This window comes from Xenopus laevis, chromosome 8L (assembly GCF_017654675.1).
Source record: "Xenopus laevis strain J_2021 chromosome 8L, Xenopus_laevis_v10.1, whole genome shotgun sequence".
NCBI classification, from domain to species: Eukaryota; Metazoa; Chordata; class Amphibia; order Anura; family Pipidae; genus Xenopus; species Xenopus laevis.
This window is the reverse complement of record NC_054385.1, coordinates 125,222,590-125,248,909: the sequence shown is the minus strand read 5'-3', so window position 1 is coordinate 125,248,909 and position 26,320 is coordinate 125,222,590. Positions and strand designations below refer to the sequence as shown.

General features: G+C 39.6%; 1 protein-coding gene across 1 annotated transcript; it reads left to right on the top strand.

The window, feature by feature from the left end:
• Positions 1 to 1,111: 1,111 nt before the first annotated feature.
• LOC108699125 (zinc-alpha-2-glycoprotein) lies at positions 1,112 to 19,029 on the top strand. Its single transcript, XM_041573566.1, has 6 exons — positions 1,112 to 1,234; positions 12,268 to 12,549; positions 14,459 to 14,743; positions 16,247 to 16,519; positions 16,921 to 17,028; positions 18,815 to 19,029. The coding sequence occupies exons 1-6, from the start codon at positions 1,165 to 1,167 to the stop codon at positions 18,871 to 18,873; spliced, it is 1,077 nt and encodes a 358-aa protein (XP_041429500.1). The 5' UTR covers positions 1,112 to 1,164; the 3' UTR covers positions 18,874 to 19,029.
• Positions 19,030 to 26,320: the final 7,291 nt, after the last annotated feature.

Below are 26,320 nucleotides of genomic sequence, written 5' to 3'. Positions count from 1 at the left end.
TGATAACAAAAAGAAGGGGAGGGAGGGTGGGACTGTTCCTGCTGCACTGGCTCCAGGTAGGAAAAGGAAGTACTTTTTTCCTGCATTTACTTTTATTCTGTTATCATCTGCCCAGCCCCCCCTCTTTGTACCTATCCTTGTCTTGGAACTAAAACTTCCTTCCTCTGCCCCCTGCTTTCCAGTCATGCCCTCCTTCCGCCCATACAGGCTCCCTCGTTTCTTTTCTGTGTAAAGTTGACTCTCAAAGGATGTTTTAAAATGTTCTAATTGATTTCTAAAATATATTTCTTTTTATTTATCAAAGGTCAATCGTTAGAAGTTTTTATACCTTGAATGAACTCACAATTCGAATGGTATCTTATTTAAAAAAAAAAAAAAAAAAAAAAAACTTACCTCATATGGCAAAAAACGGATTCTATTCGAGTCCTTAATCCCGAAAACTTGAATTGATCGAGTTTTTTGAGAAAAAAAACTTGAATCGCTTGAATAACTCGAGTTTTCTAACAAAACCCTACATAAAATCATGCAGGCTAACATCCGCAAAGGTTCAAGGGACCTCTGCTGTTCACTCCGAAATGATCTTGACAGGTTTTAGGTGATATATTTTTGAATTTGAGCTATTTCCAGGGTCAGGGTATATTAAATCTGCAAAATTTGTGTTTTCAAAAAAAAAAAAAACCCCTCAAAAAATGTGTTTTTTTAACCCAAAAATGTGAGTTTTGACCAAAATATACAACTCGAAAATTCGGATTTTCGTGGAAAACACAACTCGAATCTTAATAAATCTGCCCTATGCTAATATCAGATTGTAAATTCAACTTAAAGTTGCAATTCCAAGGGTTACTCAGAAATCACTAAAAATAAGAATAAGAAATTGCAAAAATGCTCATAGGATCACTCTGTTCAATTCACTCAAGTTTCAATTGCTTTTCTTGGGCTTAGATCCCCTCTAAATATTATCAACTTCTGGAATTCAAATACATCCATTTTCTGCCTGGTAACTCTGGCTATGGCTCTATCTGTTTTCTTATTGGACAGAACATTTAACCCTGCCCAATCCAGGTCAGATACTTTACAGAGAAAGTTTGGCACTGGCATTTAGTCCCTGAGCAAAGCTGGAGTAATTCTTGGAGTCTTTCCATTGTGTATAAAGATAATGTAACAATGGGTCACACTGTGCTGCTGCTGCTGCTGCTGCTGTTGAGTCTGGGTGTCTGTGCCGTACATTGTGCCGGTGAGTAACAATATCCTGTGTAATTTATATCGACTGTAATACTTTTGTTGTGAAATAAGGGTTGGAACCTTGATTCTAAACCCTTCTGCTGTATTGATCAAACAGCATTCTAGGACAGGTTTCCATAACTGCACTTGTCATGTGTTCCTAAATATGTAAAGAGGATGTAACCCAAAAAATACGATTTTGCCCAGTGAGAAAATGTTTTCTGTGGCTTCAAAGTTATTTGTTAAATTTCGTTGGAATTAAAATCAATGTTCCTTTCAACTCTCCAGATCTGACTCTTTAACCAATGTTAATCAGCTGGGCTTCTTCCTTGACTACTTGGTGGTCAGAATGGTCAGAATTAACAGTACACGTGTCCCCTAATATCTTGGAATTAAAAAAAAAAAACAATACTTAATGTGCATTGCAAAAGTGCTAAGAATAGCACCCTCATGAATTTAACATTCACTTATTTTAAAGGTTTACTTATCCTTTAAACATCCACCGCATCAAGGTTATGTATTCGGGTGCAGTAACACTGAATACCAGAGTAGCAGATTCTCAGCCTGCATTTCTCCACTGGCCAAGATCCACGTGGCCCTAGCATAAAGCATCCCCCCCCAACTGTCTTTTAGCTGCCTTTCCCACTGTCCCAGATTTTGGACTTGATGTTCCTTTACTGTTGCTCTTACACTCTTCCTGTTTTTTTTTGCACTGTGTTTATGGAAGTCTCGTGAGAAGAGACCATGCCAGTGAGGTCACAAGCTCCATGAGACACCTAACGAACCATGGATGAGGGAGGGCTGATGGCTGCGGAGGTAGGGTAAAGAGCTGAGGAGGGAGAGCTGATGGCTGAGGAGGGAGAGCAGAGAGATGAGGAGGGAGGGATGATGGCTGAGGAAAGAGGGTGAAGAGCTAAGGAGGGAGAGTTGATGGCTGAGGAGGGAGGGCAGAGAGCTGAGGTAGGAGGGCTGATGGCTGAGTAGTGAGGGTGAAGAGCTTAGGAGGGAGAGCTGATGGCTAAGGAGGGAGAGCTGATGGCTTAGGAGGGAGGGTGAAGAGCTGAGGAGGGAGAGCTGATGGCTGAAGAGGGAGGGTGAAGAGCTGAGGGGGGGAGAGCTGATGGCTGAGGAGGGAGAGCTGATGGCTGAGGAGGGAGGGTGAAGAGCTGAGGAGGGAGAGCTGATGGCTAAGGAGGGAGGGTGAAGAGCTGAGGATGGAGAGCTGATGGCGGAGGAGGGAGGGTCAAGAACTGAGGAGGGAGGGTGAAGAACTGAGGAGGGAGAGCTGATGGCTGAGGAGGGAGAGCTGATGGCTGAGGAGGGAGGGTGAAGAGCTGAGGAGGGAGAGCTGATGGCGGAGGAGGGAGGGTCAAGAACTGAGGAGGGAGGGTGAAGAGCTGAGGAGGGCGAGCTGATGACTAATAAGGGAGAGCTTATGGCTGAAGAGGGAGGGCAGAGAGCTGAGGAGGGAGTGATGATGGCTGAGGAGGGAGGACACAGGACAGAGGTGCGACTGCAGACTTGGGATGGGTGAGAGAATATGCTGGCAATGCTGCATTCCTCTGCTGAAACCATTTTAGGACATCCTCAGCCAAAGTCCGTGCTATGCGATCTCCTAAGGGCTCTAAGGGGCTTCTCCTGTTATGTTCCCCCTTCTAATATGTCTCTTGAACTCCTCCATCCTGGCGGCGTATCTCTCTTAGATCTCACCCGTCCTGTCACCTTACTCAGCCTTCACAACTCAGCTTTCCTACTTTAATAATCTGTGAAGACACAGGGCTGAGGGAGGAGACAGGTTTGGTAGGAGAGGTGATGAGGGAGGAGGGCTGAGAGGAAATTATTAAAGCAGGAAAGACTGAGTAACATGACAGGAGGGGTACATGTGAGTGAGGTATGCAGGCAGGACTGTCATGATACAGGGCTGTAATAACTAATAAAACAGGCCAAGGTATCATGAGAAATATTTCTGCCAGTACCTAAATCAGACACATAACAGGCCTTTTTTCACTATGGTGACAGGAATTTAAAGTTCCCAGCAAGGCTCCCCCACAGGTGAAGTGAAGGTCACATATAATGTATACTCAAATATATTTATCCTTACAGAACCCAAACCTGTTATACCAACAGTATAAAAAAATGGTAATTGGTTCAAGGTAATTTCAGATGAGTCCAAACATGACTGGGTGTGGCACTCTATTAATCAGATGTGAATATCTGGGCAGGGGCAGGTCACACAGTATTGATGTTTAGTATCTATGGAATCCTTGAGAGAATTAATAACCAATAAATATAATATCATCTCTCTCCTATGTTCCTATTGGGATTTATGGTCATTATATTCTTGGTCCAGTTCCTACTCACAGGAGCTCATAAAAACTCAATCTGTGTGCTGCTAGGCCACGCCCCCTTACATTCCTGAGGGCGGTGGAGTGTGCAGTTACCTGATGCCCTAAAATCACTAATAAATAGTCAGCTCTTCTGGCTAAGATTGTATTTACTTAGGAGGACCAATTGCATACCTCCCAACTGTCCCTTTTTCGGAGGGACAGTCCCTCTTTTGACAGCTCAACCCGCAGTCCCTCATTTGTACTGGAAAGTTCCTCTTTTCTCTGCACTGAACAGCCAGAAAAAGAAACAAAGTTTCTCACTTAATTGGCTTTTAGCAGAGAGCCCAGAGCCCAGAACAGCTAACAGGTGCAAATAAGATACTTTGTAACAATTTTGAGACACATAAACACAGTTTAGATAAGGAGAAATATTTTCAAACTTTCATAACCTGCCAAATTTTCTAAAACAAACATGGTAATTAGGGGGTGTGGCCACAGAAAGGGGTGTGGTCAAAAAATTGCTGCGCTACATGCGGGAAAAATTTCTTTGTCCCTCTTTTTACTTCCAAAATGTTGGGAGGTATGCCAATTGCAATTGGAAGTTATCCCATATGTTTCCCCTTGCCTCCAGGACCAGGAATTCTATACCTTTGGAGTTAAGTATAGGTTTTCCATGGTTTCCCTTTTATTTCATAAACTGTATTATTGAATATTTGTAAGATCTTTTTGTTAATTGTACTGTTATACCTTTTATAATATTAAAAATACAACTTAATAAGTTTGTCTTTGATGCTCAAAGGGACCTAGCCTGAAAGAGTGTAACTGTGAGCCTTAACCCTCTGCATGCTGAATGGAAATGCTAGTCTGTGTGTATGCTGATTAACCCTTGGTATGCTGAAGTACTTGTTGAATCAGTAGGAACTAACTGACTATAGTGAGAGAGTGTTTAATAAATTGGTGTAGTGTGAGTTATTATCTGTTAGAGAGAACAGGGGAATAGTCACATTAGGTTTCTATCGCCTGTGAATGATAGATGGTGGCAGCGAATGAGTTTTGTGGGTGTTGGTTGGTGTTTGGGGTGCTTTTGTGTTAGTCTAACCTGTGTGTAAGGTGGGTGAGAGACTGAGTGAGTGACCCCTGATAGCCACACCTAAAGTCACGAGCGGCTGGAAGTACCGTATCCGTGACAAGGACGAAGGAGTGAATAGAGTCTGATTTGAAGGATGAGAAACATACAAAGTAAAGCTGCATTCATGTGCTTAGTTAGGAAATCGCATCACTGACTTTGGCTAATTATGTCCTAAAATGAGCGTTACTTATGGGGGAGTGGTCATAAAGTGAAAGAAATTTCACCGCACATCGCGTGGCACAACTTTTTGTCCCTCTGTCTTAATCTCAAATGTATGTATGTATGTATATTTTTATTTGTAAAGCGCTCCTTGAGGGCAAAGCACTGTACAACAAAACAATAAATGAGTAGTAACAAACAAGGGGTCAATACAATTCACATAAATATAAAATATAATTACAATGCAGATTAAGGGGCAAATTCACTAAGCGTCGAAGCGCCTAACGCTAGTGTCAATTTGCTAGCGTTGGTCAATTTCATTACTTCGCCACCTCAGACCAGGTGAAGCGCAATAGAGTAGGTAGGGATTGCTTCAAAAAAAGTTCACATTTTTTCCAAGTCTCCCGTCCTTCCCCCCTACATTTCCTGACTCATGGCACCTTAACTATACAGTGGGCACATGTGTAGGGCAAAATAAACATTTTATTTGATGTTTTGAAGGTTTCCCAGCCATTTGTAGTGATTGTACGTATTCCTCCATTGAAATTTGAATTTGGCGCCGTATGCAAATTAACCATCGCTAGCGTAACTTCGCTTCGCGAATCAACGCTAGCGCAACTTCGCAACCTTACGCTACCCCTGAGCGCAACTTCGGATTTTAGTGATTTTAGTGATTTGGCGAAACTACGCCTGGCGAAGTGTGGCGAAGTGCGGCGAAGTTACGCCTGGCGCAACTACGAATCTTAGTGAATTTGCCCCTAAGTGCTCATTGTCAAGGAGACAAAAGGCTGGATGCCCCTTCCCCGTAGGGCTTACAGTCTAAATGGGAGGGGAACATACAGACACAATTCAGAGGGGTAACTGCGCAACATTGCTTGAATACGACCCTATATCAGTTCAGAATCAACTAAAACACTGATTCAGTCTCTCATCATCTCCCGCCTTGATTACTGCAACTTACTCCTCACAGGTATTCCAACAAGTCACCTTTCACAACTCCAATCTGTTCTAAACGCAGCCGCTAGACTCATTCATCTAGATCGCCGCTCAACATCAGCTGCTCCCATATGTATGTCCCTTCACTGGCTCCCAATCTCTTCTAGAATCAAATTCAAATTACTTACACTCACATTCAAGGCCCTTAATAATGAAACCCCTTCCTATATTTCATCTCTAATCTCCAAATACTCTCCTTCACGAAACCTACGCTCTGCTTCTGATCTTCGCCTCACTTCTCCTCTGGTCACTTCTGCCCATTCTCACCTACAAGACTTCTCTCAGGCCTCTGCTTTTCTCTGGAACTCTCTGCCTCCAGCTGTCAGACTTTCTCCTTCTTTCCAAACTTTCAAGCGCTCCTTAAAGACCCACCTGTTTAAAGAGGCTTATTTAATGTACCTTAATTAATCATTGCTGTCAAAAATGGCAAAGTGTTTATATAATCCTAATGTCTCAATTGTACCCTAACCTTTAGTTTGTAAACTCTAATCCTTCTAACCCTATTGTACTCTGTAATCCTTGTTTGTTATCCACCACTTTAACTGTAGTAAAGCACTGCGTAGCTTGACAGCGCTATATAAATAAATGATGATGATGAGCTAGAGATAGGGTTGCCACCTGTGTGGTTTTGAACTGGGCATCGACACTTTAAAACATTGAGAATACTGGATAGAAATCCAGCCAGTTACATCTAAGTGATGCAATAACCCTGCCCTGGTGTTATCACTCCAGCAACATCATTGTACCCACCTCTGATGTCAACATACCTGTTCCTACATCACTGCCGCACCCCCAATGTTATCTGCCCGCCTCCCATGTTTGGGTTTAGCCATCAGCAAAGGTGGCAACCCTACATATGATGGTCATATGATGATGTGTGAAACTGGTTTTGCTGCAATCCATGCTGTGTATGTGTGATTGGATGGGGGAGTGCCGCAGTGCAGGTTCAGCTCTTTATGAGGCAGTAGGGGGAGCAGCTCTGGGTAGGTGGGTCCCATGAGGGCCAGGGCTCATCGGGTTTTTTCCCAGTGTCCAGCCAGACCAGTCCCACCCTGTGCCTAGGCAGAACTGTTGGGCACAGTCGGGCTACTTACTGTAAATCAGGAGGTCCTACAACCTCCTGTTCCTACTGTACCAGAACGACCACCAGTCTTTGACGTTATACAGGTATGGGATCCGTTATCCGAAAACCCATTATCCAGAAAGCCATCTCTATTAGACTCTATCTAGACTCTATTTTAACCAAATAATCAAATTTGTTTAAAAATGATTTCCTTTTTCTGTGTAATAATAAAACAGTAACTTGTATTTGATCCCAACTAAGATATAATTAATTCTTATTAGAGGCAAAACCAGCATATAAACCAGGGTTTATTTAATGTTTACATGATTTTCTAGTACAGCTAAGGCATGAAGATCCAAATTACAGAAAGATCCATTACCTGGAAACCCCCAGGTCCCGAGCATTCTGGATAACAGGTCCCATATCTGTACTTCCCTAAATTATGTATTTAGGCAATTATTCAGAAACCCGTTATTCAGAAAGCTCCGAATTACAGAAAGACCATCTCCGATAGACTCCATTTTATCCAAATAATACAAATTTTTAAAAATGTTTTCCTTTTTCTGTGTAATAATAAAACAGTAGCTTGTACTTGATCCCAACTTGTACTTGAATCCTTATTGGAAGCAAAACCAGCCTATTGGGTTTATTTAATGTTTATATGATTTTCTAGTGGACTTAAAGCATGAAGAACCAAATTACAGAAAGATCTGTTATCCAGAAAACCCCAGGTAACAGGTCCCATACGTGTACTGAAGACTTCTTTATACTGAACAATTCCTTTAAGTGTGCCATAGATGGGCTGTAGTTACACTGCTACCAGGGCCCCATGAATAACTGTGGCATTAGATGGGGCCTTTGTTTTTATCCTCTGTGCATTATCTCATAGACTTGGCTAGAGTTCCTCTAAATACACTACAGGTAAGTAACACAGTAAGTTAGGTTGAAAAAAGATGCACATCCATCAAGTTCAACCTTTTTACTTTCTTTTCAACCTGCCTAACTGCCAGTTGATCCAGAGGAAGGCAAAAAACCCCATCTGAAGTCTCTCCAATTTGCCTCAGAGGGAAAAAATTCCTTCCTGACTCCAAAATGGCAATGGGACCAATCCCTGGATCAACTTGTACTATGAGCTATCTCCCATATCCCTGTATTCCCTCACTTGCTAAACACCATCCAACCCCTTCTTATACCTATCTAATGTATCAGCCTGTACCACTGATTCATGGAGACAATTCCACATCTTCACAGCTCTCACTGTAACAAACCCCTTCCCAATATTTAGGCAGAATCTCTTTTCTTCTAATCGGAATGGGTGACCTTGTGTCAGCTGGAAAGACCTACTGGTAAATAAAGCATTATTTAAACATATGTACCCTCTCTAATACAATAATGTCCTGTTTGAGTGATGGAGACCAAAACTGTACGGCATATTCTAGATGGGGCCTTACCAGTGCTCTATACAGTGGAAGAATGACCCCCTCCTCCCGTGACTCTATGCCCCTTTTAATACAGTTCAAGACCTTATTTGCCCTTGATGCTGCTGACTGGCATTGCTTGCTACAGACAAGTTTATCATCTACAAGGACTCCAAGCTCCTTTTCCATAATGGATGTGCCTAGTGCAGTCCCATTAAGGGTATAAGTGGATATTTTTACATCCCAGGTGCAGGAATTTACATTTATCAACATTGAATCTCATTTGCCACTTAGCTGCCCACAGATGCCACATCCTGGATGGAATTAATTGGGCTGGATAGTTTTGTGTCATCTGCAAACACTGATACATTACTTACAACACCCTCCCCTAAGTCATTAATGAACAAGTTAAATAAAAGTGGACCCAATACCGAGCCCTGAGGGACCCCACTAAGAACCTTACTCCAAGTAGAGAATGTCCCATTAACAACCACCCTCTGTACCCGATCCTGTAGCCAGTTTCCTATCCATGTGCAAAAGGCTTCATTAAGCCCAACAGACCTTCATTTAGAAAGTAGTCATTTGTGTGGCACAGTATCAAATGCTTTGGCAAAATCCAAATAGATCACATCTACTACTCACCCACTGCCCAGCATCTTACTTACCAAATCATAAAATGCAATCAAATTTGTCTGACATGACCTATCCTTCCCCCCCGAAACGTTGATGTTTGGTGACTGAATAAAAGGGGATAATCCCCGTCTGCACTAATCGGTGTGTGTGCGGATCCGTTTCTTTTACACGTTGCTATCCTTCATAAAGCCATGCTGATTGCTGCTCATAATGCTATTTACCAGGAAAATATTTTGAATATGATCCCTTAACAAGCCTTCAAATAATTTGCCCACCACAGATGTCAAGTTTACTGGCCTATAATTGCCAGGCTGAGATCGTAATCCCTTTTTAAATAGTGGAATAAGATCATCTTTTCTCCAATCCATAGGTACCATACCAGATGAAAGTGAACCTGAGAAAATCATAAATAGGGGCTGGTCTAAAACTGAACTAAGCTCTCTTAGAAACTGGGGTGTATGCCATCAGGCCCTGGAGCCTTGTTTACATTAATTTGTATTAAAGCTTTTTGGATCATTTTCAGTGAGCTCTCCTGGAGTGCAACTTGCACCTATTTGTGTCAAATCACAAGCACAATTGCATTAATACATGATGAATAATGGGTATGTGTCATAATTAACATGAGGATTTGTGTCTAAATATTGGCCTTTTTACTCCATTTATAAATGACATTTAAGGTGTTCATGTTGCTCAGTCCACAACCTGTAAATACCTCCTAAAACTTCAATTCCCAAATATGAGACAAACTAGGCCCCACCATTGACCCACCCTGACCATACACAGTGATGCAGCCCCAACACCCACAGGCACTTCAATGGGAGAAAAATCCCTCCTATGCAAACACCTCTTTGTGGGATTGTGGGAAGTACAGTTTATCTATAATAATAATCAGCAATGGGTGAATAAATTTGTCAGACGCAAATTAGTGGTCAATTTCCGTGTTTCACCACCGGCGAATAAATTCTCGAAACTGCTGCAAATATTTGCCTGCAAAAAATCCACCGCGTCAAAAGAATTTGGGCGCGCATCAGAATAGTCACACGCATAAAAATTGTTGCACTATGAAATTATTTGGACGCCCATTGACTTTAATGCATTTTGACAAAATAGGCGCATATACACGTATAAGAACTGTCGCGGGCGTCACTAATTTTTAACCATTTTGCGAATTTCGCTGGAAATTTGCAAAATTTTCTGTGAAGCAAAACAGGTCAAATTCGCCCATCACTAATAATAATCCATTTAAACATGACATTATTTATTTTGGATGATTAAAATGGAGAAGCATTGGGAGCAAATATGGGATATTAACAGTCAGAGGGGCTCATTTAAATTTGCCCAAGGGCGGTTACCTATAGCAACCAATCAGTGATTACCTTTTTAAAGCCAGCTGCAAGCAGTACAATGAATGCAGCAATCTGATTGGTTACTATGGGTTACTGCCCATGGGCAAATTTGCCCAGTGTTGATAAATGACCCTCAGAATGTCAGCTGAAAATGCCTAGTAAAGAATTAAAATATACCGATTTACAATCTGGATACTGGCATTCCAATCTAATATGCTGCTAATAAATCACGTCCCCCAATGTATAGGGTTAGGGAACATGCCCTTTTATTTAAAAAAAAAAAAAAGAAGGAAGGAATTAGACTCAAATAGAGCTAAACATTTTTGTGAATGTAATGTAGGAGACATAACAAAACTAGGGGATGTGAGAGACGCGGACTTATTAGTGGTTATTGAGTTATTTAGCTTTTTATTCAGCAGCTCTCCAGTTTCCGATTTCAGTGATCTGGTTGCTAGGGTCCAAATTATCCTAGCAACCATGCATTGATTTGAGTAAGAGAATGGAATTTGAATAGGAGTGGCCTGAATAGAAAGATGAGTAATAAAAAGTAGCAATAACAATACTTCTGCAGCCTTTACAGAACATTTGTTTTTTAAATTAGAAAGCAAGTACGAGTCTGAAGAAGAAGGCAAATAAATCACAAATGATCTAAGATGCTTAGAATTAGCCATTCTATTACCTACCAAATGTTATCTTAAAGGATAAGTAAACCTTTAAAATTAGTGAATGCAGAATTGATGAGGGTGCTATTCCAAATACTTTTGAGATTCAATTTCATTATTTATTTTCTTTTTATTCCAAGATATTAAAAGATACATGTGCTGTTAATATGAATGGATTTTGTTACAACAGCGCCACCTGCTGCTCAGTTTCTGACCATTCTGATCACCAAGTAGTCAAGGAAGTTGTTAGGAGCAGCAAGGCTGCTCTGATGTTCTGCTTAGGAATAAATTGAGAAAGGTTTCTAATTGGTTTCCAAAGCAAAAGAACATCAGAGCAGCCTCTTTGTTATGTTTTAATTTCTGTTTTCTTCAGAAACATATGTCATTGAACAGGGACTTTGATGTCACCTGATACTCTTCATGATCTTACAATAAATCCCAGATCAGTGATTTGGAGACTTTCCCAGCCTCGTATACCGACTCTGTAAGTCTCCATGAACACAAGACATCACACTCATGTTGTAATATTGCCGTAGTCAGTTTTTAAACAAAAGATTTGCATTTCAGATAATACTTTTCTGTATTTTGTTTTTTCATGATTAATTGGAGTGGGAATGGGAAATCTATAGATAAACTGGATATACAATGTCGGACTGGGACACCAGGATCCAACCAAAAAACCTTAGACCGGGGCTCACTCAGTACTATAATTCTTCCTCACTCTATTCCCCTAGTCTCTTTTCTTTACATACTATAATCTATTATTCCATCTATTTAGTCTCTTTGTTCTCATAGAAATAGGGAATGGCCATGAAATAGGCCAAATGTTTAGAAGCAGGAGAGCCACTGACACCTGGGCCCATAGGGAGTTTTCCTGGTATCCCGGTGGGCCAGTATGAAATTGTGTATATGACTGGGTGTTTGCTGGCTTTGAAACATGTGTAAAGTGTTATTGTTGTCTATACACCCATGGGTAGCTTTGCAACACTGTTCACATTTTGAAGCAATTTGATTGGTGGTTGTGAGGTGATGTCACTATTGGTATTGGAAATTGTAAACGCCATATCCATTAGCCTATGAGCAAGTCTGTTAGACTTTTATTTATGTGCTAATAAATATATTTCTGTACATTCTGTGAGGCTTACGCAATTTTATAGGTCTAAATTGCTTCCAAGTATAAAATGCTGTGTCTGCTTTCTAACTATTCAATTGCCAATATTAAATAGTTTTTCTTCTCCGTAACTATACCACCAATTACCTATAATATTCCAACTATAAAGCATAAAAACACAGATCTGTGTCTTGTATTACAGATGGACACACTCTCCGATATCTCATAACACGAATATTCTCCCCTACCCCGGGGCTGCCAATATATACTGTATATGCGTATATAGATGACTTCAAGTGTGGAAAGTACAACAGTGACACACGCCGGGCCCAGTTTTTGATTCCACTTAATGAGTCTCTTATTGCCATACCACAGAAAGTCCTAGCTGAGCACATGGAGACGCAGACTAAATCTGCTCAGGAATTGGAGATTACTGAAAGAGACCAAATGGAATTCATAATGGGGTTTTTAAACAAGACATATGGTGAGTACAATGAAATGTAATTCATCTGATCCTCTACTTTAATAAGGGACACAGTCCCTGAACTAGCCCCACAACCCCACAGCATGATGGAACCTCCACCAAATTTGACAGTAGGTAGCAGGTGTTTTTCTTGGAATGCTGTGTTCTTCTTCCTCCATGACAAAATAACTGTTTTTATTTAGGCAGAGTCATGTGTACACAGCCATTGCTGCTTTCACTTTCCCTGAGAGAGGGTGGAAGAAACTGCTGCAAACATGTAGGGGCTAAAAGGAGTTTGATAGCCCTGTGGGGCTGATACAGGGTACTCCAGAGCCTGGTAAGCTCAACCAAGCTTGGATAGACTTTTATGTGCTCACACTATGGAGAGTGCTGGGAGCTATAGTTCAGCAGAGGAGTACTTTTTGTGCTCACATTATGGGGAATGCTGGGAGCTGTGCTATAAGGAATAAAGGGGGTTTGTCATGCTCACACTATTGGTAGTGTTGAGAGCAGTACCCTGAAGATTTAAAGCAAGCTGCTTGTGCTTCACTGAATGAATGTCATTGCTGTGGATGCCTGTTCCAGCTGAGTTGTGCCTGAGGGAGGGTAGAAAAAGAAAGGATCCAGCATGTCTCCTGTTTGTGAAACAGGCTTGACTCATGTGCCTGCCACGTGGGAGCAAATGCCTTTGTCCAGCGGGATAGGTATTCGGGCAGGTAGCGCTACCTGGGAAACTTAAGAGCTCTTTGGGGGAAAAGGAACTGAGACTCTTTGTCCACCAGGAGTGGAGACTTTGCCTGGCAAGGAGGTGCCAGGATTTGACTGCAGATATTCCCAGGGTAGTGGTCATTAACATGATGTGATGCATACAGTATTTTACATTGCCTTTAATATTACATAAAGTTATATTTGTTACACAGCAATTTGTGTGTTTGCATGTTTTCCTAATGGAGCCACCCGCAGGTGTATTCCCGGATCCAATTAGGTGGAGGCACTGCCATGAGAGGTAATTCCCAGTACACTTTCATTTAGCAAAGGGGATTCAGGACCTGTTATTGGTAAGAAGGTAATGGTGTATAACCTATGGCAAAAGGGGGTGGCCAAAAAGGGGTTATATATATATATATATATATATATATATATATATATATATATATATATATATATATATACTGTATATGTAACATTATTGACTCATGTAATTAGTAACATATATATATATATATATATATATATATATATATATATATATATATATATATATATACTGTATATGTAACATTATTCACTCATGTAATTAGTAACTTTGTATCTTTCACATAAAGGATCACTCAATATAAGGCAACTATGTGATATCTGTGTTACATATATGTTAAAAGATGAGAAAACAGATCTAATGAATGGCTCATGGGTATTCAACTCCAGGTCATAGAATTCTCTCTAATCATAGACTCATTATCGCCCAACTAAACTTCACGTATCATCAATACGCTGTGGACATGAGTACTGTCATACTTTGTTATCATATGGCAGTACTCATGTTCACAGCGTATTTATGATACGTGAAGTTTAGTTGAGTCAATAATTTTACATATAGGTTTTGTTTTTAGTCTTACCTGATATTATGATACATTTAGGAAATTATTTATTCAATGTATAGATGGGTACGTTTTAACCTCTTATGTGTATTTAAACCACTTTCACTGTTTGTTCAGTACTTTGAGAAAGGCTCTGGAAGGGCCGAAACGTGAGTCCATAGGTCTTAATAAATTATTTATTTTTATTTCTAAGACCTGTGAGTGCTGATCCTCTTTTCTGTTTTATGAAATCTACTCCCTGATCGTACACCCAGGCGTATTTATTTATTTTTTCGAGAGTGCTGGCTTCCCTTGGAATTTGTTATAAATATATATATATCTTTGTTTTACAGATAATGGAGGGTCCCCTGTCTACCAGAGGAGGCTTGTCTGTGAGCTGAATGAGGACGGTACGACTGGTGGATATGAGAACATTGCATACAATGGCAAAGAGATTATAGCACTGGATAAAGAGAAGGTGGTGTATGTGTCTGTAACGCAAGAGGCTCTGGTTATGATGGACCAGTGGAATAAGCGCTATGATTATGCAACTGTTATTAAAATCTACATGGAGAATGAATGTATCCAAAATATGAAGTTATATCTCCATTATTTTTCAGCCTACACGAAGAGGAAAGGTGAGATTCTATGACTATGTTTGTTTAGTCTCTGATATTTTTCAATGAACATTAAAGACTGCAATTAATTCAATACAGACATACATTTGTACTCTTAATTAGTAAAATATCCAGGCTGATGGTGGGACAGGGGGTATGGTGGCCCAGTGAGTTCATAAAGAGCATGCAGTTTTATTATATGGTATCTTTGCAAAACTGGGGATTGTCCTAAAGTCTAGGGAGGTTCTAAAATGAGTTTGCTGTTGGTCTCAGTAGCTTTCAGTTACACTACCAGTACCTTCTCATAATTGTAATTGATCGTTACATCGAAGGCAAAATCCAGCTGTAGAAGTAAAGTAAATTTTCTTTGCTAGATGGACCTAATGTGAACCAGTTATTATCTCACCTTAATTCTACAAGGTTTTTAATCATCTGACTTTCATTTATCTTGCTCCATTTTCATTTCTAAATCTTTGCCCTCTCTCCTTTAACCACTTGCAGCCTTTGCACTCAGACAGAGCTCTCCTTTGTGTGTTTAAAGGATAAGGAAACCTTTAAAATAAGTGAATGTAAAATTGATTAGAGTGCTATTCTAAGATATTAAAGGGATTCTATCATGATTTTTATGCTGTAGTTTTTATTTCTAAATTACACTGTTTACACTTCAAACAATTCACTCTACAATGTAAGTGTTCAGTCCTGAACCAACAAGTATCATTTTTTTTGTTGTAATGTTGGTGTGTAGGTGCATCTCAGGTCATTTTGTCTGGTCATGTGCTTTCTGAAAGAGTCAGAGCAGCACTATGGAACTGCTTTTTGACAGGCTATTATTTCTCCTACTCAATATAACTGAACGTGTTGCAGTGGGACATGGATTTTTACTACTGTAAAAAGTGTATAATGCTGTGCTTATATCTACCAGGGAGCTGCTATCTGGTTACCTTCCCATTATTCTGTTGTTAGGTTCCTTGGAGGGGGGGGCAGAAGGGAGGAGGGTGATATCACTCCAACTTGCAGTACAGCAGTAAAGAGTGACTGAAGTTTATCAGAGTACAAATGACTGGGGGCACCTGGGAAACTGACAATATGTCTAGCCCCATGTCAGATCGAATATAAAAAAATATGTTTGCTCTTTTGAAAAAACATATTTCAGCTCAGACGTCTGCTAGAACAGCACTATTAACTGATGTGTTTTGAAAAAACATGTTTTCCCATGACGGTAAACCTTTAAGGGATACATGTACTGTTAATATAAATGAATTTTGTTACAACAGTGACACCTGCTCATCAGTTTCCCACCAGTCTGACCACCAAGTAGTCAAGAAAGTTGTCAGGCAAAAGGAATTCTCCTAATGTTCTTCTGCTTAGGAAACATATTAGAAACCTTTCTTAAATCTTTCCTAAGAAGAAGAACATCAGAGCAGTCTCTTTCTTTCACATTTATCTGCGGGTGAAACACAAATTCTTTCTCTATTAGTTTCTTGCAAAAAGCATTTCACTTCTCTCTCCCTCCCTTCCTGTCAGTTCACCCTAAAGTGAAGATTTCCAGCTCAGAATCAGACAGGGGCAGAAAACTGCACTGCTGGGTGTATGGGTTCTACCCCCGAGATGTGGAAGTGAAGTGGATAAAGAATGAGAGAGATGAGATTTACTCCGAGGAATCAGCAGAGATCCTGCCAAACCCTGATGGCACCTATCAGATCAGAGTCAGTGTGGAGGTAACACCAGAGGAGGGCGCCACTTACTCCTGCCATGTGGATCACAGCAGTTTGGAGAATCCACTGGTTGTTCCCTTTGGTGAGTGTTTTTAATTGTTAATCCCAATAATTTTGTACTCAAAACATTTATTTTGTGGCCAAAAATGTTTACTATATCAAGAAATTACATTATTCACACAAATATATTTATATGTAATTTATTGTTCTAATACATGAAACCATCATCTTCTAATCACTGATGCCTTAGGTTGAAGGAAACATCCCCTACAGTACTTTCAGTATTCCACATCTCCTGTTCTAAAGTTGTCAGCATGGCTTTATCAATTCTGTTGAAGAACTGTGAATGATCCATTAGATTATACAGGATAATCACAGGATTAGCACAACCTGTAACCAACAGCTCTACAAGTTTAGGGGCTGAATTATTTTTCCTTTAAGTTGCGTTTACACTTTAAAATCATCTTTCCACCTAATAAACAGAATCCAGTAATAGAAACATGTTGTACCTCCTGATCGGTGGGACTGCTCTTCTTGTCCTTGCCCTTTTTGCCCTGGGAATATTCATATATAAACGGAGAAAGAGTAAAGGTATGTATTGTCCTATTCTCTTGTTTTTCTGTTGGATTTGCAAATGTTCAGTTAAAATGTTCCTTGTAGCCTCTTGTAGCAGATTTTGCAAATACACATACTGTACATAGTGAAATAGACAAAAACTACCAAAGCCACCTCCATCTGTTTAATACATTGTTGAGTAGCTGTGTGAGTTTGTACAGGAATGGGACCTGTTATCCAGAAAGCTCGGGACCTAGCTTTGCCGGATAAAGTCTTTCTGTAATGTGGATCTCCATATTATAGGGGGCAGACTTATAAAGGTTTGAGTTTTGTTTTCCATGTAAAATTCTAATCTTCTAGTTATTTTCAAGTCATAAATCTAACGTTTGAAAAAACTGAAATGTTTTGATTTTTAAAAAAACAAAAACTTGAATTTTTTGAGATGTATTATACCCCGACTCTGGGAATAGCTTGAATCAGAAAATCCACCATCTAAAAACTGTCAAGGTCATGTAGAAGTCAGTAGCTGAGCTCCTTTGAACCATTTGAAGATGTTCAGCCTTCATGATGTTCAATTTTTTTATTGGACGGTTTCCCTTGAAAACTCAATCAATTAGTGTGATTTGAGTCTATTATCGCCGAAAACTTGATCGGTTTGAGTTTTCAGGTTGTAAACCCCAAACTCACTGATTGAACTTTTTTCCATTCGAGTTTTTCTTAAATTAGAAACCATTCGGGTTGTAAGTTCATTTGAGTTTGACCATTGATACTAAAAAATCATGTAAACATTAAATAAACCTAAAGGATTGTTTTGCCTCCAATAAGGATTAATTATATCTTAGTTGGGGTGAAGTACAAGCTACTGTTTTATTATTATTATTATTATTATTATTATTACAAAGAAAAGAAAATATATTTTAAAATGTCGAATTATTTGATTAAAATGGAGTCTATGGGAGATTGCCTTCCTGTAATTTGGAGCTTTTCGAATAATGGATCCCATACCAACAATGGATTTATCAGGCATTCCCTGGGATCTGTCCAACAGTATCTTGAACAGAGCTTGGCAATGTAGGGTGCACAAACAGGTGTGAGGTAGTCTTGATTTCCAAGGCACATATTTATGAAAGGTCGAGTTTTTTTTGTTACCTCAAATGACCTTGAAATTCAAATGGTATCTTATTTCAGAAAAAAACTCGCTGTCTAAAATTCGATCGAATGTCACTGACCCAAAACTTGAATCGAATTTAAACACAATTTGAATCGAGGAAGGCTATTAACTTCTTCAAGTAGGTCAGCGGACCTCTGCCATTGACTTCTACATGAACTGGTTTTAGGTGGCAACCAATTTACTTCCATGGTAGGGGGGGATGATCAATCTCAGAATTTGAGTTGGTGGTTTTAAACCAAAAATTTCAATTAGAATTTACAATTCAAACCTTGCATTCTTAAACTAGTCATCTTATTATTATTATTATTAATAGTAATAATATCACAAATGTTATTATATATTTATTATTAATTGTATTTTTGTAAAGCACCTGCATATTTCACAGGGCTGCACAATGAATTGGAAGAAAGAAAGAGAAAACAATAGCAACTATAAATTGATAGGTCAGAGGATCATGTCTCCAAGATGAATAAAATAAGCCATGTGTGTAATAAAATAAATTATTAGTAGTAGTAGTAGTAATAATAATTAAGATTTTGATGACCTTTTGGAAATGTAATTATTCCCTTCCGTGGGTTTTTTGGTTGACATTGAGATTCTTTGCCTTGTTTAGCGGAATTTAATTTCTGAATAAACTTTTTTTCCTTTTAGGATTGGGAAGCGGCCAAAACAGGAGTAACGACATGAATCTTCTACAACTGCAGAAATAAAAATACTACACACATTCTACAGATCTTCCAGTCTTTTCCTACTAGCTTGTGGCCAGTGCATATCAGGAATAGTGACCAGGGAAAGCTGCCCTGCATTGGCGAAACTGTATTGAGGCAATAAATATAAAATTATGCCCAAAATTGGGGAGATTAGTTGTCCAGAAGAAGAGGAGATTTGTCGCCTGGCGACTCATCTCCCCGAATCTGCCTGTGTGCCCTGACCTTAAAGGAGTGGTTCACCTTAAAGTTAACATTTCGTATGTTACAGAATGAAAAACTTTTCAATTTGGTCTTCGTTATTTTTTTTTATAGTTTTTCAATTATTTGCTTTATTCTTCTGACTTATCCAAGTTTTCAAATAGGGGTCACAGACCCCATCTAAAAAGCAAATGCTCTGTAAAGTGACACATTTATTGTTATTTCTACTTCTTATTACTTTTATTACTTGTCTTTCTATTCAGGCCTCTCCTATTCCATATTCCAGTGTATGGTTGCTAGGGCAATGTGGACCCTAGCAACTGGATTGTTGAAACTGCAAACTGCAGAGCTGCTGAATAAAAAGCGAAATAACTCAAAAACCACAACTAAATACCAATTATCTATTGTCTTAGAATTTTCTTGCAATTGATGACCTTGATCGGCTAGTCGATGCGGTCCTACAACCCGTCAGTGCCCATTGCCTTCATTATAATCTGATCAGTTGGCCCTAGGGCCCCTGTCGTTGGTTTGTATATTGGGGAAAGATCCGCTCATTTAGCAATCTTGCCAAACGAGCGGATCTTATAGTGTATGGTCACCTTTAGTTTTGATCAAGAACAAACTACTCTTTTATCATTACAGAGAAAAGGGATATCAGTTTTAAAAATTATTTGGATAAAACAGAGTCTAAGGACGTTGACCTCAATTCAGCGCTTCCTCGATAACGGGTTTCCGGATCCCATACAATTCCAGAGTGGACTCAAAAGATTCATTGTCTCAAGAGAATATTGCTTCTCAGTCCCAAAGGAATTTAGTTACAAAGTAGTTGATGTTGAAGGGGAAAAATCCCTAAAGCTACTGTATCTCCAACTTGTCTCAGAAGGGGAAATACGTTCCTTCCTCACTCCAAAGGTCAATAGGACCAGTTCCTGGATCAATGTTTTACTAACAGTGTTAATATCAATAATATAAAAAACCTCGCTACAAAGGTATCAAGCCTTTCATCAGGTCTGTATGCTGCAAGCAACTTTGTACATTATAACTTTTATCCCAGGAAAAATAAATCTGTAGCCTGTGGGGTCCCTCAGGGCTCAGTATTGAGTCCACTTTATTTAACTTGTTCATTAATGATTTAGGGGAGGGTAATGTATCAGTGTTTGCAGATGACACAAAATTATCCAGCCCAATTAATTCCATCCAGGATGTGGCACTTGCAACAGGATCTTGACAAACTGGCAATCTAAGTGGCAAATGAGATTCAATGTTGATAAATGTAAAGTCCTGCACCTGGGATGTAACAATATCCACTTATACTCTTAATGGGACTGCACTAGGCAAATCCATTATGGAAAAGGACCTTGGAGTCCTTGTAGATGATAAACTTGTCTGTAGCAAGTAATGCCAGTCAGCAGCATCAAGGGCAAATAAGGTCTTGAGTTGTATTAAAAGGGGCATAGAGTCAAGGGAGGAGGGGTCATTCTTCCACTGTATAGAGCACTTGTAAGGCCCCATCTAGAATATGCCGTACAGTTTTGGTCTCCATCACTCAAACAGGACATAATTGTATTAGAGAGGGGACAGAGAAGGGCAACTAAGCTGGTAAAGGGAAAATCTTAGCTATGAGGAAAGACTGGCCAAGTTGGGGATGTTCACGCTGGAGAAGTGTGTCTTTATTCAACCTAACTTACTATGTATTTTTATAAACCTGCCTCCATTTTGTTTGCTCCTCCATCCAGAGCTGAAAGTTTAAAAAGATACATTTTTCAACCACAGAACAACCAAAAAAGCATCATGTTCTCCCTCTTCACAACATTGAAGCCAAAATGACACAATTATTTCCTCACTTAACAGATGACTAACATAGGCTGGTACGTAGCATTTTTATTGGTGTATTCTAGTGATGATCGAATAAATTCACCAGACGCGTATTTGTGGCACATTTCCGCGTTTCGCACAAGCAAATTAATTCTCGAATCTGCAACGACAATTCGTCAGTGAAAAATCCGCCGTGTCAAAAAAAAATAGTCTTAAGTCAAAATTGCCACTCGCATAAATGTATAATTATTCGGACACCCATTGACATTAATGCATTTGGACCAAATAATCGCACATATAAAAAGGACCTGCACAGAGGGGTAAATAACAAGTTAGGGGCATTTGCACAGGGGAGGGGGGAGGGATTTTTGCACGGAGGGGTTGACTTCTCCTCGCAAAAGGGAAGTTTTGAAGATGCATTGTAGTGCAACTACAACTCCCACAAGCTACTGTGCTTTAACCAATAAAGAAATTGGCACCAGGAGGTTCACCTTAGTGATATGGACACCTAAGAAGGTCCTTATGGGGGCTTTGTGCTTATGTAATCCCTGCAGTTCTCAAAGTGGATTCTAGATGGCACTGTGGCATAGTATAAAAGGCTTGCAAACCATGAGGTGAGTGTCCATTGCTGCTGAACCTTTCCTCTGTTATGCAGCAGAGGTTAGGGGTGGTGGAACTCAGTCTGAGTCTAGTGAAGTGATAGTTATACCCTTTAATAGATCACTCTAGGAGTGACAGATAGGGTATGCAGTTGAGCAGCTCAAAGCTCCGACGAGGATATTAGAGGGATTAAGATCCCGGGTATTACTGACCCCATAGTAGGGCCTAAGTGTTAGACTCAGGGGAGTAAGTAGTCTTCTGAGTTCCACCTAAATAAATCCTGAAGATTGGGGAAATACCTTCTCCCAAGCTGCCTAACTCTCTCCCGTGTACTCTCTACTTTGCAGAGAGTAATTCTATGTTGTGTACATTGAGTATATGTTGTTATATTGGTTGATCTATGTGTTATTCTATGTTCCATACTCCATTGTGAACTCTGGTTTTGGTTAATAAACTCACTTTATGGTTTAAGCAAAATAAAACTACTGGCGCCCAATCTCTTGTGCATTGCCCACAATTACAGTTGCACTACACCCTGCCTCCACCCCGCTGCAAGGGCTTACCCCTGAGAAAAGAGTCTTATGGGTGGTATTAACCCACACGGAAAGTAGCTAAAACAGACTTCTATAAAGTCAGTTTATTATAGCGCTACATATAATTCAATTTTTATTTACAAACTCTACATAAGCAGTTCCTCTACCTGCACTCTTATATAAACTGTGGGTGCATGCTGCGGTTTCCCAATACATTTCTTTCCTAAAAATTATCTTTTAGACGTGATATTAATTCGTTGTTGTATTCAGACTTAGTCTGAAAGGAACAGGCTGCTTTTGACTGAAGACTTTACCCCGCCCCAGAAAGTTTCTTGCATTTGTTCCGGAATGGGTTCCATTAAAATATAATAAAGGAAACTTGTTATGTACTTTGGGTCTGGGGGTGCCAGGGAACGTTAAACCACAATCTGACACCTGGTAACAAGAAATACCATACAGAACAAAGCAAAAAACTCATCTTCTGCCAAACCTGTACAACATCGCCATCCACTGACTGAACAGGAGTGTTACACACTTATTCTGAGCGCACCAACGTAAAGATGTTCTCACCAAATTGCTTTACTGGAAATGCTTCTGTGTTCTGCAGTTATTGTAAATATAGGAATTTAAGGGAGAACTAAACCCTAAAAAAATAATATGGCTAAAAATTTAACATTTTATATTATGACCTTATTGCATCAACCTAAAGTTTGAGCTTGTCAATAGCAGCAATGATCCAGGACTTCAAACTTGTCACAGGGGGTCACTATCTTGGAAAGTGTCTGTGACACTCACATGCTCAGTGGGCTCTGATTGGCTGTTGAGAAGCTAAGCTTAGGGCTCGTCACTAATTATCCAGCAGAAAATGAGCTTCCCTGGCTGTAATATAAGCTGATGCTACAGGTTTGCTGATTATTAAATTCTGATGCTAATTGCACTGGTTTCTGTGCTGCCATGTAGTAATTATGTGTATTAATTACTAATCAGCCTTATATTGTGACATTTCTATTCTATGTGTACTGTATATTGTGAGTGGGTCCCTAAGCTCAGTAAGTGACAGTAGCACAGAGCATGTGCAGTGAATCAGCAGAAAAGAAGATGGGGAGCTACTGGGGCATCTTTGGAGACACAGATCTTTACTGCTAAAGGGCTGTGGTTGCCTTGGGCTGGTACAATATTTTTAGCCTAATTTTTTAGTTAAGCTTTAGTTTTTTCCTTTAATGAAATTTGACATATTTCTTTTGAAAAATCCAGAACTGCTGGTCTGTATGTAAGAAATGGCGATTTTGTGTATAACATACCATCACATCATGGCCCAAATTATACATATGAAAGGGTTTCCTGGGAATGGAAGGGGGGTTGTATACTTTCTACTGGAGCCGTAAAATTATTCTGTAAGTGTAAGGGGCCGATTCATCAAGGGTCGAATATCGAGGGTTAGTTAACCCTCGATATTCGACTGGGAACTAAAATCGTTCGACTTCGAATATCGAAGTCGAACGATTTTGCGCAAATCCTGCGATCGAACGATCAAAGGATTTTTCGTTCGATCGAACTATTAAATCCTTCGAATCGAACGATTCGAAGGATTTTAATCCAACGATCGAAGGAAAATCCTTTGATCAAAAAATCACAGGCAAGCCTATTGGGACCTTCCTCATAGGCTAACATTGACTTCGGTAGGTTTTATCTACCGAAGTAGGTGGTCGAAGTATTTTTTAAAGAGACAGTACTTCGATTATCGAATGGTCGAATAGTCAAACAATTTTTACTTCGAATCGTTCGAATCGTTCGAATTCGATCAAATTCGATCGAATTTAACCAATTCGATGGTCAAAGTACCCAAAAAATACTTCGAAATTCGAAGTTTTTTACATTCGCATTCTTCACTCGAATTTTGTAAATCTGCCCCTAAGTGTATTGTTTTGGTCTAACTGTGATCATTTTAGTGTAACATCATCTAGTGATTCATTATCAATATAAACACTTTACTATACACTTATTGGTGTGGATTCAACTATGTCTGCTTGCTCAAAAAGAAATATAACCCTAGTAAGAGGGGTGAATATATTATTATTATTATGATTATTATTAATAATAATACTGTATAATGCTTGTACCCTGTTCTTGTGTGTTTTCTATCTAATATCATTAAAATGTTTATCTTCCCTATGTAGGAGCATAAAGGTTTTGCAAACATCTATTTCTTTAGTTCCCCAAGAGGGTTGTGGCCAGCTAAGTTATTAGAGTTGGGAGGGGAAGCAGGTTCCCGGGCATTAGGTAACTAGCCAAAGGGTTAATGTTTCCCCAAGGTTTCGAAAAATAGAAGCGCACAAATGCCCGGTCTCTTTTGGTTCGGCACTTGCTGGTGGTACTGAAAGGCCAGTGACAGATGTAGGTTTCAATGAGGAGGCCAGTAATGGTTAGTACCCTGCGGCGACAATCCCACCAGTATAGGGACTCACTGCTTGTAAATAACCACTGGTGCCCAAGTTACATTGTTACATAGCTGTGTTGAAAAAAGACCAAAGTCCATCAAGTTCAACCCCTTCAAATGAACCCCCGGGCATATATACACATACAGATAGAGTGCAGTTAACCCTTCCTCTAACAGTAAGTGAGGGCCCACCTGAGAAGGAAGAGTCATATGTAATGTGCCCTACAGGAAAAAATGTTTCAGAGCCCTATATGTTGCTCATCCTCTAAGACAGGGGTCCCCAACCTTTTTTTTACCTGTGAGCCACATTTCAAAAATAAAAAGAGTTGGGGAGCAACACAAGCATGCAAAAAGTTCCTGGGGTGCCAAATAAGTAATAATAATGATTGGCTATTTGGTAGCCACTATTTGGACTGGTGGCCTACAGGAGACTCTGTTTGGCAGTGCACCTGGTTTTTATAAAACCAAAACTTGCCTCCAAGCCTGGAATTCAAATATAAGCACCTGCTTTGAGGCTACTGAGAGCAACATCCAAGGGGTTGGTGAGCAACATGTTACTCAGGGGCTACAGGTTGGGCATCACTGTTCTAAGATTATAAACTCTCATGGACCAATGCTGGAAAGAAATAAAAATGACAAAAGACAATGAGTCAGGAAAGTAAATTGACTATGCCAGTTACCAACACTGGATCAATTTTGACCACACTCTTGATAGTTACATACTGTAGATAATATGGGTTAAAAGAAGACAATTGTCCATCAAATTCAAACCCTCCAAATGAACCCCAGTCCAAGACACATTTGAAACCATTAACAGAATCAACCATCACAACATCATCCGGCAGGACATTCCCCAACCTCACTGTCCTCACTGTGAAGAACCCCCTACGTTGCTTCAAATGAAAGTTATGTTCTACAAGTCTAAAGGGGTGGCCTCTGGGACTTTGATCTTCCTCTATGAAAAATAGATCCCTGTCTATAATGCCCTCTAATGTACTTGTAAAGTGGAATCATGTCCCCTCGCAAGTGCCTTATTTCCAGAGAAAACAACCCCAACCTTGACAGTCTCCCCTCATAATTTAACTCTTCCCTCCCTCTAACCAGTTTAGTTGCACTTAGTCTCTTGTTGATCAAGCTGAATGTTGGTTTTAAAAACATGTGAAGTCAAAAATGTAAATCTCCCCATTGAAAGTCGAGTGACATCTAAGTAATAGAAGTTGGCTCTGCCCATGTTTTCTTCTTGAACTGCTGTTACCCAGAAAGTTTAGGGTCCTTGGCATTAATACTTAAAAGATAAGTAAACCTTTAAAATAAGTGAATGTAAAAGTGATGAGAGTGATATTCTAAGAACTTTTGTAATGTACATTTATTATTTATTTAGTTTTAATTCTAAGATATTAAGGGATACATGTACTGTTAATATGAATGAATTTTGTTACAACAGCGACACCTGCTGGTCATTTTCCCACCAGTCTGACCTCCAAGTAGTCAAGGAAGTTTTTGGGAGAAAGAAAGAGGCTGCTCGGATGTTCTTCTGCTTAGGAAAGGTGTAAGAAAGGTTTCTAATTTTTTTCCTAAGCAGAAGAACATCAGAGCAGTCTCTTTCTTTCTCCTGACAACTTCCTTGACTACTTGGTGGTCAGACTGGTGGGAAACTGACCAGCAGGTGGCGCTGTTGTAACAAAATTCATTCTTCTTAACAGTACATGTATCCCTTAATATCTTGGAATTAAAACAAAATAAATAATGAATGTAAATTGCAAAAGTTCTTAGAATAACACCCTCATCAGATTTACATTCACTTATTTTAAAGGTTTACTTATCCTTTAAAGAATGGCAGCAGTTTAAATTTAAGACAATAAAC